At 32.9% G+C, this 15,619-nt stretch overlaps 2 protein-coding genes across 2 annotated transcripts; both read right to left on the bottom strand.

Moving 5' to 3' along the window:
* Positions 1 to 4,819: 4,819 nt before the first annotated feature.
* Positions 4,820 to 7,099, bottom strand: LOC133794804 (F-box protein CPR1-like). Its single transcript, XM_062232216.1, has 3 exons — positions 5,746 to 7,099; positions 5,522 to 5,587; positions 4,820 to 5,419 (listed from the first exon to the last, which is right to left on the bottom strand). The coding sequence occupies exons 1-2, from the start codon at positions 6,927 to 6,929 to the stop codon at positions 5,548 to 5,550; spliced, it is 1,224 nt and encodes a 407-aa protein (XP_062088200.1). The 5' UTR covers positions 6,930 to 7,099; the 3' UTR covers positions 4,820 to 5,419; positions 5,522 to 5,547.
* Positions 7,100 to 9,095: 1,996 nt separating this feature from the next.
* On the bottom strand, positions 9,096 to 11,125 carry LOC133794803 (F-box protein CPR1-like). Its single transcript, XM_062232215.1, has 3 exons — positions 9,842 to 11,125; positions 9,457 to 9,522; positions 9,096 to 9,365 (listed from the first exon to the last, which is right to left on the bottom strand). Exons 1-2 carry the CDS (start codon positions 11,098 to 11,100, stop codon positions 9,483 to 9,485), a joined length of 1,299 nt encoding a protein of 432 aa, XP_062088199.1. The 5' UTR covers positions 11,101 to 11,125; the 3' UTR covers positions 9,096 to 9,365; positions 9,457 to 9,482.
* Between the last annotated feature and the right edge of the window lie 4,494 nt (positions 11,126 to 15,619).

The raw sequence follows: 15,619 nt of genomic DNA, 5'->3' as shown, positions 1-15,619 counted from the left end.
GGTTGCTTAATAGGTTGTTTATGAGTTTCTTATTACTTGTTTTATGGATTGCTTAAGGGGTTTCAAAAGTTGCTTTATAAATTATAATCAAAACCAAGTTTCACAATCCAAACCATTTGTTAGGTATGTTATGGTACTAAGCACTCAATTACAACTGAAGTCTAGATAATAAAAATAAGAATTTGAAATAAAATTAATAATTTCACTATAACAAAAAGATTATAATAATTTTCTCTAAAGTAAGGAGAGCACAAATAATAAACTATCTCTCTTATAATAAAAGAAAAACCACTTCTCTCTCTAATACTCTCCCTTCTTTTTCTCTTTTTTCATTAAGTCTCTTTCTTTCACATAGATGCTTTAAATGAGATACTTTGATCAAGTGCTCTAGGCACATATTGAATAACATTTGACATAGTCAATATTTTAATCAATAAGCATTAAAGCATTTATAGCTTTTAAGAATTATCTACTGTCTTTGACTATTCAAAGGCAAAAAGTGGATTTACTGCCATATCATTGATAACTTTTGTCTTGTAAAATTAAATAATGCATATGCCCTTTATGCTAAATATATAATCCAATAGATTTTGGTTTTTTCTTTGTTTATTTGTTTTTTTTTTTGCGTAGATAGATTTGTATTCATCAACAAAAGCGAATTCACATTAATATAATTGATTTGTTGCTGAATAAGTCTTTGAGGACTGTATTTTTGCATTAAAAAATTTACATTATATAGATTTGAATTAATTTTTAAATTACCGTATAAACGAATTATAACTTTTTTATATATGTATTAATAAAAAAATGCCTTAATTGTTTCTCAAATTTAGTGATGTTTATTTTACTTAAGACACTAAATACTGCATTTTGAACAGATCTGAGCATGATTTTTAGGTTTTTTTTTGCAATTTTTTTCAGTTCAAAACTCTAAAATCTGTAGAAAATCGACCTTGCTTAGTAATTGATCGATGTTAGCTCGATGGGGCCTTCAAAATCAAGATTTTCACGAAAAAACGACTTTGCTCGATGGTGCTCGATGCGATTCTTACAAAACACATAATTTTTCACTCAGGTATCTGTTTGGGATTTTTTTTTTATTTTGGATATTTTTTCAATATCTACACATTTGACATGCTCATATGCACATTTGTGAAGTGTAACACTTGAAAAAAATACAAAAATACAAACATATCGCTCTGCTATGCGATGCGCTCATTTGGAGCTCTTCTTTTTTCAATCTAACCCTTCTCAAGCTATTAAATAAAACACTGTGTTTTACTTAATTTATATCACCTACACTTATGATCACATTATTTTTCAATTAGTCATGCCAAAAAAAAGCAATATTATGTATATTTGAATTTGATTCAAAGTAATAAGATTGAGCATGGTTATTTCTTCTTTTACTTATTACACGCAACTAGGTATTTTTGTTATTTAGTTTAAAGACAATGATATGGTTGCGTAGCAACAACCTCCACGGCCACCCTTGCACAACTAACTAGCTAGGCATGTCTTCTTCTTGGCAAAAACTTGGCTCAAATTTGTTTAAAATGAATGTGGATGTAGATTTACATGTTGATCGTGGAGTAATAGGGTATTGGGCCATTGATAGAACTAGTAAGTAGTAGGCAGATCACCACTACAGAACATTGGATAAGTTTTCCCAATAAGATAAATAATCTAGCATAAATAGACTATTTTGGACTTTGGAGGTTAATAATTAGAGGAAGTAGACGAGAGTTTACGTATTGAGCATTGACTAGCCCGCTAAATGCACAGAGAACAAGTAAAGCCTGAGTCAGCCATGTCGGTAATAGAAAACAAAAAATAAGACAATTAAGATCATTATTAATAACAATATTCCAAAAATAAAAAATAAAAAATCGCACCAAAGTACAGTATTTTTAAAGGTTATTCAATTATAGCCACTTCTTAATCTCCCGTGCATATCAGAGAAAATGAGGCGGACTGAGTTGAAGTGAGTCAACTAATGGTTTTAACATCATAAATCTTCTGGTGATTAATAAAAACAACAAACAAAAAATATAAAAGACAAGGGGTGTTTTACTAATTAACACAAGACTTGGTATTTAAAAGCATAATACAAGATAGAAAGAGAGAAAATATGAACTTCATCCCTAGTCCTCCAAAGTTGGCCGTAGGAAATGAATAGTAACTATAGAATTGAACTAGTTCTTTTTAGTTTGGTATGTAATTGATGCTATTGCAGAGTGATAGAGGCTTTATTACTTAAGTTAAAGATTTACACGGGAGCACGGAACAGCTTATGTTCCCTTTTATGCACATTACATTTACTAGTCGTGTTAAACAGTTCGAATAAAATCATTTAAGGCATGACATGTCTTACTATTGCTTTCACAAGACAATCAAACCATCAAAAACACATCTGTGGCCATGTTGGTTGGAATTTTGCTTTAACTTTTTCAGCATTTTTTCAAAAAATTGATAGGAATAGTTTGTCAAAAAGTAACTTTTAGAAGCACACCAACCAACCCCTTAAATCGTAAGATTAGTATGAACATAATAACACAGTCCTACAATAATTTCTAAATTAATACTAAAAAAGGAATATACACGAGCAAAAGTATGACTTAGTCTCTAAGTTTTGTTCACTCACCAATTTTTTTAATAAACGGAAGACCACATGTACATGAGTGGTCTACTCCCACAATTTATAAAAAATCTCACTTTTGGCAAAGAAGAATCGTGTAACAAACAAAGCAAAGCCAAACAAGATAATCCCTCGAAGCCTTTCATACGATACACCCAAGTAGCAAACCCAGCTATAGACCACCAAAACTACACAAACAAAAAACTACTCCACTCTCTAGTGAGGTCTAAAAAGGATAACCCTTCAAAGCATTTCATACGATACACCCAAATAGCAACCCATAATTTTACTCTCTCCCAAATATGATCATTTGGAAAAGACTTATCTTCAAAAATTATACTATTCTGCTGTAATCAATTCGCTCAAAACAAGCCGAGATAGTAGAACTCCAAATCTTATTTTGTTTCTCATCCCCCAGTAATCTACAAGATAACAACTGAGAACAAGAAGCAGGCACACCAACTCAATCTAAACTCTTCCACAGCTCTTGACCATAACTCTCGAGTCAAGTCCCAATCCAAAAAAAGGTGGTTAAAAGGCTCAACCTCCTTTTACAACAAACACACCAACTAGGGAATAAGCATTGATAATGACGACGTTGCAGATATCTATTTGAGATCTGTATCTAGGTATTGTCCCAATGGTTATTGGTTCATTCTTCATAACCTCTCGATATTAATGTGTTGGTTTCACAAGATTTGTGTATCAGTGGTTTATTTTCAATAATGATTTTTTTTTTTATTATTGAGTTTAGGTCATAGATTGTTGTTAGGGTTGATATATATTTTTACGATAAACAACTTGATATGCTTAAATCAAGTTATTTTATGCCATGAAAATGTTAACTAAATTAGCAGAATATAAAATACTAAAGTGTGTATTTAAATATTTTTGTAAAACAAAAAAGTGCATATAGATATTTATATTTTAATTTTGCTGCAATTGATACATGATAAATTATTTTTTAATTAACTTTTTTTCAAAAATTTTCTTCTTTCTACTAAAAATATTATTATTTTGTTGTTCAACTACCATCCACATGCTGACCATGATGAAGATATCGTAAATTTGACATCCTTGTGATGTATTTTACTACTTGCTAAATATTGGAAGGCTACTTATGATTTTTGCCCCCTGAATTATGACATATATATTATCATGTTCCTTGATTATTTTGATCCGTTAAAAATTATCCAAAACTATTCACAGTGTTATAAAGTGGGTCTTCCGTACAATGTGGGTAACGATATGCTGACGTAGCTCTTTGCTTGCTGATGTGTCTTGACCACGTCAGCGTCACATGTATATTTTTAAAAAAATTAATTTAAAAATCTCTTTTTTTTAATTAAAATTAATAAATTTAAAACAAATCTTAGTTTGTAAAAAAAATTAATTTTGTAATAATTTATTTTAAATTTATTAATTTTTAATAAAAAAAAGTTTTTTTTTAGTATTTTTTAATTACACATATGACACTGACGTGACCAAGATACATTAACAAATAAATAACCACGTCAACATATCATTAGCCACATTAGATAAAATTGGACTGAAATCCCATTTTACAACATTATGAATAGTTTGGAGAGAATTTGTAAGGGCCTAAAAAAACCAGGAGGCATAATAATATATAAGATGATTTAAGAATATTTTTTTCCCACAACAAATATGAAATTTTGCATTATCGACATTAATCTCTTTTATGCCTCCTCTTTTATGCAAACTATCAATAAATAACAGTTGGAATCTTACATATTATCTCTCCTTTAACTCCAAAAGAGAGAAATATGGTTAACATTTACTTGAATAACATTATTCACTTGCCTAATTCAACAAGTCAGCGTAGTAGCTTACTATCAATGAGTCGTCCTAATATATATGGAGAGAATTTTAAACAACCAACTTTGGTTTCCCTAATGCGAACGATTACAAAATTAAAAAAAAATTAAAGCTTGTATGGCTAAAAGTATGGTATTGTTTTTAAAGCTTATTCTATCTCCTTTTTATGGGCACTTCCTATCTCCAGTGCATATCAGAAACAATGAGCCAGACTAAGTTGAAGTCAACTAAAACAATAAGCCAGACTAAGTTGAAGTCAACTAATGGTTTTAATATCATAAATCTTTCGGGTGATTAATAAACCAACATAAAAAAAAAAAAAAAAAAAAAAGAAGACAAGTGATGTTTTACTAATTAATACAACAATAGACTTGGTGTTTAAAAGCATAATACAAGATAGAAAGGGAAAATATGAACTACATCCTTAGCCCTCCAAATTTGGCGGAAGGAAATGAAAAGTAAATATAGAATTGAACTAGTTCTTTATAGTTTGGTATGTAATTGATACTATTGCATGCCATAGGTGGAGACAGCAGAGTGATGGGGGGGCTTCTCTCAAGATAAATTTTTGGAGCTAATATAAACATGGTGGGAGCACGGAACAGCTTATGTTACCTTCCATGCACATTACATATACTAGTCGTGGGAAACAGTTCAAATAAAATCATTCAAGGCATGGCATGTCTTACTCTTACTATTGCTTTCACAACCAAACCATCAAAATCACATTAGACTTAAACCATATAATTCTAGATTTCAAAAGTAGTATGAACATTATAACACGGTCCTATAATAATTACTAGATTAATACTAAAACAAGGAAACACGATGTAGCAAAAGTTTGACTTAGTCTCTAAGTTTTGTTCACTCAACTTTAACTCCTCCCACGAAGAGGCAACTACATCAGCTAAAGCCCAGCAAAAACCCTGCAGTACCACCAACCTAAAACAACACAAAGGCACCAAGAGAGATTGAGCAAGAACATAGAATAGAACCATATCAGTAACTTCAATTCTGGCTCTGTAACCTCTGTTTAAAATGTACCTCTGTGTCCAATCTTTGTGCAATATTTATAACACCAATTTAAATCCCTTGGACAGAAAATCATCCCTACACAAAAGGTACAACAAGATATATAGCATTACCCAAAGCCACAATCCAAAAAAAAGACATCTTTTTAGTAGAGCTAAAACTCCATCCTACGTTAAACAACAGAACACAACAAAAGACTAATAAACAGATGGAAACGGAGAATGAGTAAGGATTACCGCTTCTTCCTGCTCAATTGCTGCTTCTCCTCTTTTTTCTTGTTCTTAATAACCGCTACTTTCTTCCCAGGGTTGTCCTCATCACCAACCCCAAGTCCAACAAGGCTCCTCGCACACACACACGTATCAAAACTTCTAGGAACGCCAGAAATCTTGCCCACATTCTTAGTCCTATTCATATCGATATCGTACAAAAGATATGTCTCACCATCCTGATGCAAGAGAACCTGATGACCACTCTTCGAATACTTAAGTGGCATCACATATTCAAAATAGCCAGTCACATTTGACGGCATCACCGAGAACAGCTTAGTCCAAGAGTCTACCCCATATTCCTTCATAATATAGATGTCAACATGGTTCGCATTATCATGTGGAAAGTAAAGGCACGTAGCACAAAGGAACCCTCCTAATTCTACCAGTTTCACAAAAAATTTCTCATCCTCACCGCCGTCCTCATCCGGAAGTGGCAATTCACGAAATTCTTCAGTCACGAGATCAAAAGCCACAATCAAGTACAACGCATCAAGTTCGAGCTCCCGGGTCACCATCCAATGCAAAGCATTGCTAGCAAAAACGCCATTCCCACCTTGTTTATAACCCTGGTAAGGGAAATCACAAACCCTCTTCCAAGTGTTGAAATTTAGGCTATAAAATTTGACCTCAGAGTGGAATGAGTGAACACTGCGAATATCTTTTTCAAAATAATGTACCATCCTTACCAACTTATGATCGTCATTTACAGGATCATACCCAAATCCCACGATTCCATACTCATATAGATTATCCGGAAAGGGAAGGTCAACAAGACCAGAAATGGGTACCTTCCTGTACTTCCTAGTAGTTGGATTCCAGATAACCGTACCTCCATTCGAAAATTCCAGAGCGAGCAAGCCATTACAGCAGCCCAGAATCTCGATTTTGCCTCCGTCGTATATTGGGGTTTCGAGACGTACAGGCGAGTAGAGAGTGTCAAGGTCGACCCAGTGGAGGAGACGCTGGTCTCCAAGAATGAGGGTGGAGTTGGAATGAGTTTCCATGGAATGGTTGAGGTGCATCTTTATGAAATGAGAGCTATCGACCAAGAAGCGCCAGGATTTAGAGACGCACCTGTAGCGGAGCAGATCTTTCACGGGTAATCGGCATAGGATGCTGGCGATGGCGTCTTCTGGAAGTCTCGTCATTGTAGTCGGTTTCTGTTGAGTCAGGGGCAGGGCAAGGGTTTACTCCGGAGAAGGAGAAAGAAAAGTCTATGTTTTTGCATGAACAGTGACACTAATATATATACTGTCCCTTTTTTTTGGACAAAAAGATGTCTTTTTTATTTTTCATAAATGAAAGACAAGGACGGTTACAACGTTCAAATTATCTAATCTTAACATTTTTTTGAGCAATATCTAATCTTAACATTAACAACGTTCTTAGCAAATAATTAATAATAAAAAAAAAAACGTTCTCCCCATTAATACCGACATACAATACAAGATTCAAATTTTATTATTTTTTTCTTTTAAATTTACTTTTTTTTTTTAATTTATGTTGCAAAATTATAAATTTGTAGGATATGAGATATAAAGCACAACAGAATCTCTCATTCAATTTACTACCTATTAACAAATTTTTAATGCTGCAGGGTTAGTGTTAATTCAGATTGTTATATAGGTTTTAATACTAAAAACTTTGACTTGGATTTGAAATTTTAAAAAAAAAATCATGATCATGCTACACTAATATAACTTTATGAGTTTTTGTTGGAAAATTTTAATGTTAGAAAATTTTCGTTAATTAAATATAATATCAAGTGATTTAATTGATATTACTTTTTGTTCCTGAAATTTTTTCTAGTTGGGGGGCCGTCTGCTAAACCCAGCCCAAGTCTAAGTAAAATGGGTTTGGCCCCTCCATGACTGAGCCTCTTCTCGTCCTTAATTAACATCCCTTTAACATCCCTCAAAGCAAAATCCATAGCCCTCTGGTTGCACCAGCATTGATTAGACCGGCATTCTTCGGTATGCAAAGCCTGGAGAGGTGAAAATTTTCTTGGCTTTACAATCACCCTTTTTAAAAAAAAAGAAAAGAAAATCACATTAAAATTTTATATCATAGAAATGTATTGTAGGCCAAAGGTTATATATAGGAGGTTAAAAAATAAGTGTTATGCCATGAAAATGTTAACAAAAAAAATTAGCACTGTAAAATACTAAATCGCTTATTTTTTTCAGTAATGGTGATACTGATACATGCTAAATTATTTTCTAATTAACCATTATTATTGTTATTCAATTTTTTCTTCTTTCTACTATAAATATTATTATTTTGTTATTAAACTGCCATCCACCTGCTCACCATGACGAAAATATTGTAAATTTAACATACTTGTGTTGTATTTTTATATAAGTACTTCCTAAATATCAGAATATGATTTTAATTTTTTTTCCCACAAATATGAAATTTTGCATTTGTATACCACATAGCATAACGTTGAAAATGCTCGTAACCAAACAAGCCTAAACCAAATCATCAAAACTACATAATTTTGGTTTTATTAAAATGCCAGAGCCACATTGAAATTAATCTCTTTTATTCCACCTCTCATCATGCTTCTACTCCTTACATTCTACCAACTGAATAACACTAGGAATCTTACATATCATCTCCCTTTCAACACCAAAAAAGAGATATAAATGGTTAAAATTGATTTGAATAACATTATTCACTTGTCTAATCCAATAATTCCCGGTAGTTGCTTACAATTTATCAATGAAAAGTCCTAATATATATGGAGGATTTTCAACAACTATAAAAAATTAACTTCAGTTTAAGTTATGTGTACAATTATAAACTTAAAAAAAATTAACGCTTGTAAGGCTAAAAGTATGGGGGGTATAGTTTGTGCTAAGTAGTAGTATTTTCATTTAACCAAAAAACCAAATTCTATTTTGTTGGTCTAGAATGAAAATAGCTACTCATAGATTCTAAATATAAGATATATGGCATAAACCATCTAGAATTCTTAGCTAGCCCTCTTCCATAAGGAGCCAAAGGGACATTTATAAAAAAGTGCATTGGACTAATTGCAGAGCATATGCCTCAGGTCATAAGTAAAGCTTTAGAGCTAAGGTAGGCATGAAGCAGCTGATGTTTCCTCTCATGTATTACACATTTGGTCAAATGAAAAGCAAAAACATCAGGGCTTTTATAACATTCTTGACATAAGAAATATCGAAGGTTTTTATAACGTTCTTGACACAAGAAATATCTAAGGTTTTCATAGCGTTCTTGACATATATAAGAACACCACCTGTTAAGAAGACTAATCCTAAAAAACTATTTTACTACATATCGAGAGATAGCCAAAAGGTTATATTAGTAGAAATGCCGGTAAACCATTAATAAAGTACGTTAATATTCCTACCACAACCTTCTAGACAGTACTCAAAGTATATAAACATAATAGCACGATCGAGCAAAAAAGTTAAGGTTAATACTAGAAAACACATACAAACTTCATCATAGAAAAGTCCAAGTCTAATAGTTTCATCCATCCATTTCACTTCATTCCAGCAAATAGAAAACTTCATCAGCTAAACCCACAAAAAACCAGGAGTAGTAGTACCAACCTGAAGAAATAAAGGCACGTACAAAGATAAGCTAGATAAGCAGAGAATTAATATTTATAAATATCAAGAACCCTGTACAAATACAATATACCTCAGCCTTTCTTCTTCATGTTCCGTTCATAGCACCAGCTTAAATCCCTTGGACAAGAAATCATCCCTATTCAAACAAGATATAATATCAGGTGAATTAATATACCAGTCAGCCAGGACTTATGCTTTCACACAATTATTATTGGAAACTATAATAAAGTGGGAATTAGAAAGAGCTAACAGAACTTGGCTATTAAAACTTGACAAAGAGCTTCACCAGCCATAACAAATCCCCTCAAAAAGTAATTACGTGTACATTCTTTAACAAAAGCTATAACTTTAGCAACATTATTAAACAACAAACTAAAGCCAAATGAAAAATAACAGAGGTTATTGGTAAATAATAATAATAATAATAACAGAGGAGAAAAATCAGCAAGTACTACCGCTTCTTCCCACTTGGTTGCTGCTTATCCTTCTCCTTGTTTTTCTTGTTCCCGTCCTCCTCTGCCTTCTTCCCAGAATTGGGCTCATCACCTCCACCAACTCCAATGAGGCCTCTCACACAAGCGATCTTTTGAAAACTTCTAGGATAGTTCTTCACACTCTTAGCCTCCTTCTTTTCCAAATCATAGAGCATAAACTTCTCATCGTCCTGGTCAAAAAGAATCTGATGGGAGCTCTTAAAATACGCAAGAGGCATCAAAGATTTGAAAGAACCGGTCACATTTGACGGTACCACGGTTAAAAGCTTAGTCCACGACTCCTTAACCCCATATTCCTTCATAACCCAGAAGTCAACATAGTCCGCTTTCTCACTATACTTTCCGAATTTTACTACATCACAAAGCCACCCACCCAATTCCGTCATAGTCGAGTAATAGTCTTTACCCTTAGTATTTCTGTTAGCACGTGGAATTTGGTGGTATTTTTCCGTGACAAAATCAAATGCAACAGTAATGGTGGAAGATTTAGTGCCATACTGTAGCCCCATCAACCAATGAAACGAATTGCCCACAAGAATGCTTTTCCCACGATGACAACCCTGGTAAGGGAAATCACAAACCCTCTTCCAAGTGTTGAAATTTAGGCTATAAACTTTGACCTCAGAGTGGAATAAGTGAACACTGCGAACATCTTTTTTAAAATAATGTACCATCCTTGCCAACTTATGATCGTCGTTTACAGGATCATACCCAAATCCGACGATTCCATACTCATATAGATTGTCCGGAAAGGGGAGGTCAATAAGACCAGAAATGGGTACCTTCCTGTACTTCCTAGTAGATGGATTCCAGATAACCGTACCTCCATTCGCAAATTCCAGAGCGAGCAAGCCATTACAGCAGCCCAGAATCTCGATTTCGCCTCCATCGTATATTGGGGATACGAGACGTACAGGCGAGTCGAGAGTGTCAAGGTCGACCGAGTGGAGGAGACGCTGGTCTCCGAGAATGAGGGTGGAGTTGGAATGAGTTTCCTTGGAATGGTTGAGGTGCATCTTTATGAAACGAGGACTATCGACCAGGAAGCGCCAGGGCTTGGAGACGCACCTGTAGCGGAGAAGATCTTTCACGTGTAATCGGGATAGGATGTTGGCGATGGCGTCTTCTGAAAGTCTCGTCATTGTAGTCGGTTTCTGATGGGTAGGGGAAGGGTTTTGTCCAGTGAAGGAGAAAAAAAGGGTCTCTGTGTGTTTTTGCATGAAGAGAGAGAGAGAGAGAGAGAGAGAGAGAGAGTGTGATACTATCAGTCTATGACGAGTTTGGTTTGGTCGAAATCTCATTCCATTGGTTTGGCATTTCGAGTGTCAGAATCTATTCTAATGGAATGACTCTTCATCAAAAAAAAAAAAAGGAATGACTCTTTACTATTTGGTGGAATCCTCCGATACCACATCTTCCCTTGTTAATCTACCATTCCAATAATAAAAAAAATACTTCATTCCAACCATTTTTGACAATTTTGACCATTGTAACAAGTTTACTTATTTATAGAATTTATTGAATTTGTATTATTATCCTATAAATTTTAAAGAAATAAATAATATTATATATATAAAAAATAATATAAATATATTAATTAAAATATTGTTTATAATTTGTTTAAATATATATAATATGGTAACTTTTTAAATATAAATGATAATTATTTTAATAAAAATTAAAATTATGTATTATAAATTATTATTATGATATTTTATAATATTTAAATTTCTGTTAATATAAGTATTAAATATTTAGTTTTGTATTAAATATTATTATAATAATATTTTTTTTATAATAATTGAATATATATTAATATAATTAGTAAAAAAAAAATAGGATTATATAATATTATCATAATAATAGTTTATAATATTTAAATTTATATTAATATAATTATTAAAAATATTGTATTATATACTATTATATGTAGAGGTGATTTCCTAGAATTGATTATGCACCAACATCTTGTTAAGAACAAAGAGAGAGACAAGAGTTCAATTGAGAGCACCGGTGGGGTGTCAGCCAAATGGACTCTAACGCTAAAGTCAATCAAATTGTTAGATAGTAATATGATAGAAGAGTAGATCAAGCAATCAATAAAGATAAACGAAAAGTAAAAGAAACAATGATGACGACAGAGCTTAAGGACGATGATTGGGTCGGTAGACTCGTCATGATCGCTTAGTATGAGTGATTAGTTTCAGTATTCGATATCTCTTGACCTGAGGACTCCTTCTCCTTTTTCTTATAGAGACTTCTCAGGTGATGTTCCTCCTGACTCGTTCCTAGGTCTCGTCTTGGAATCTCGACAACTCCATAACGTCCCTCTTGACTCATTCCTCTTCACTTCTTCCTCTTTGACTCGTTTGGCTGACTGGGTATATTTAGGCCCGGGTGCGGGTTAAGTTATTTATTTTGGCTCGTTATGTGAATATGGGCTTATTTTGTGGCTTGGGCCTGGTTAGCTTGTCTGACTACCTTGGGCCTTAAGTGGTCCAGTAACATGGACTTCGTGTCACTTTGGACCAGTCTGTCTATATCAATGGGTTTAATACGATTGTAGAAATAGTGCTTAGTTTTTTACCATTACATTATAATAATGATATTCTATTACATTTGAATTTGAACTTAAATTTATATTAATATAATTATTATATATGTAGTTTTATATTAAATATTAGGGAAATTTGCGGCAATAATACATATGTAGTAGGATTTGTTGCACTTAAATGCTTATGTAAAAAATTTGGCGGCAATAATGCCTACCGTTACGAATTTGGTGTAGCCGTTAGTCCTTGAGCCGTTAAATGTATAAAGGGGTATACGTGGCAGTACCTGATTGGGTCAAATTAATTTTAATTTATTAAATATTTTTAAAATCCTTAAAAATTATTTTTTGTAAAATCTAATTTAAACAATTTTTTATTTTCTTTTTCTCCCCTTCTTCCTCCCTCTTGTTCATCCCAAATCCTAATCCTCGTTTTATTTTTCTTCTTTTCATTCTCTTCTCCCCATCGTCCCACACAAACTATAAGCTTGAACCCGAAAACTCAAGATCTTTTTCTTCTTCTTGCTTGCCATTTGGGTTCGTTTTTCTTTCTCTAGATCTGAAGGTCTTATGCTTGGGCGAGCAGGGGTACGAGGGAATGGACGAGATGAGGGACGGGGTCAGAGAAGAAGGCCTGGGTGAGATGAGGGACGGGGCCAGAGAAGAAGGCCTGGGCGAGATGAGGGACGGGGCCGGAGAAGAAGGCCTGGGCGAGATGAGGGACGGGGTCCGTGGTTCATACTGTTGGGGTTTTATGCCCTAATTAAAACCCAAATTCTTTGTAATCTCATTTTATTATCAATAAAAGAATAGAAATCATTTTTTGACTTGGTCAATCACTTTGCTCACATGTTTTATTTTCATGATTATTTATTTAATATAAACTTCTATTAAATCCCGAGCATATAGCTAATCTTATTTATAGTGATGTAATCACAGTGGAATATAAATATGATTATATGTTCAAAATAAGTTAGTCCTAAGATTAGTCAGTGCACCGGATTTACACTGACTTGCCAATCTACGATATGATCTACTTACACATTACAGTGTTATGTTCTTTCCAGAACATTAGCAAAGTAGATAAGATCGGATGTATTTGTTACATCGGACAGGACCGATATTGACAGTTGATAAGATAAGTAAACATACCGTTATTATCTATTCTAGTCATATCATATAGTTGACCATAGGTCAATTCAATCTCAATTCTGAGTGGTTAGTATCCTAACTGATTGTATTATTTGAGTTCTTTGACTTGTTCGTTACCAGCTTACCCTACGGACTAGCCCATACTTACATCTTGGGAACTCGGTAGTATAATTGAGTGGGAGTGTTAATCATAGATATGAACATCTATAGCTTCTGATGAAGAAGTGAAACGATGGTTTCCTTTTAGTTTGGTTCAAGGTGTTAAATGATAGAGATCTCATTTCAGTAATTAAATTAGTTTACTGAAATATCATTTACAAGGAACTAAGTGTTTTAAGGATAAAATACAATGATGGGTAAAACGGTATTTTAGTCCTATCTCATTGTAGACCGTCTATAGAGGATTGAGTGACAATTATGGTTGTAACAATGGATAATTAATAGCGTATCTATATTTGTTATAGAGCGTTCTATGAATTCAAGAGTGCAATTCCAAGTCTATAGTGGAGTCATGAGGAATTAATAAGTTAGTAAATTTATTTGTTAGATTTATGATAACTTATTGGAGCTTGGTTTCATAGGCCCATGGTCCCCATTGTACCTTGGATAAAATCATCTAGATAGTCTCAATTAATTGATTTAATCATCAATTAGAATTATCAAAGTTGACCAGGTCAATTTTGGATAGTTTCACAGAGTTGTGTAATTTTGAGAAGAAAAGAGAAATTATGGCAGATTTATTAATTAAGATAAATTGATATATAAATTAATAAATAAATTTAAATCAAGGTTCAAATTATAAATAATTAATTTGATAAAGGATTTAAATAATTATTTAATTAATTAAATCAATAGAAAATAACACAGGCATTGATTTTAAGTCCAATGGGCTTATAATCAAATGAGAAATTTCACGGGCCTATAGCCCATGATAATTTCGACCTAGGGCTTCAAAATGGCTGTTATTTTATTGATTTTTTTAATTAAATTAAATGGCCTAATTGAGTCTATAAAAGGAGTGCTTATAGAGAAGTTAAAAAAAGAGTTTTTGATAAGTCAGATTTTCTGATAGTTTTATATTCTCTCTAAACACAAGTCCTTTTCTAAGCCACTTTCTTATTTTCTCTTATTCTCTCTATATCTATCTCATGTGTTGAGAATTGCCCACACTAGTCTAGGTGGTTCTAAGGATACATTGGAAGATCGTGAAGAAAATAGAAGATCGGTTCAGTTTCTTAATAATACTCTGCGACAGAGAGGATACAAGAGTTAGAGAAACTGAAGGAAGGACTCTTAATTCCGCTGCGTATACTGTAAGTATTCTATTTTTGTTTCTCTTTGAATTCAATTTTAGAAACATGTTTTAGGCTATCTCGTATTAATTTGTTTAATATTAGATATACATGAAAATAAATAAAGATCTTGTATAAGTTATTTCTAACACATACACGGTGATGTTTTCTTCTTGCGCTTGGGCGAGCAGGGCTACCATGGTTTTCTTCTTGTTTTTTTTTCCCAATTGGTTCATACACAATGAGGTTGGGCTAGATTTGAAGATGAGATCGAGGTTGGCGGAGAGAAGAAATTTCAGATCTGGTTTTTTGTATTTGTTTTATTATTTTGAATGAACATAAGTTTGAAAAAAAAAGACATAAATGTGGGTTTTGTATTGTTCTTTGCAAAGACACTAACTGCATTATTCTGGGTTTGGATTTTGTATTTTGATGGAATTTTCTGGGTTTGGTTTTTGTATTTTGACGGAATTTTCTGGGTTTGAGTTCATGCCTACAGATTCATTAATTTTTTTATTATTCTTAGATGTTAGATGTTAAATTTTAGAATGTTTAATTGATTTCAATTAATTTATTGAATTCTTTATTATTTAAAATTTAAAAATAATTTTTAAGGGTTTTTAAAATATTTAATAAATTAAAATTAATTTGACCCAATCGGGTACTACCACGTAGACCCTTTTATATATTTAACGGCTCAAGGACCAACGTCTGCACCAAATTCGTAACGGTATGCATTATTGC

The sequence above is a fragment of the Humulus lupulus genome, chromosome 8, assembly GCF_963169125.1.
Source record: "Humulus lupulus chromosome 8, drHumLupu1.1, whole genome shotgun sequence".
Lineage (NCBI taxonomy): Eukaryota > Viridiplantae > Streptophyta > Magnoliopsida > Rosales > Cannabaceae > Humulus > Humulus lupulus.
This window is presented reverse-complemented; position numbering and strand designations above follow the sequence as displayed.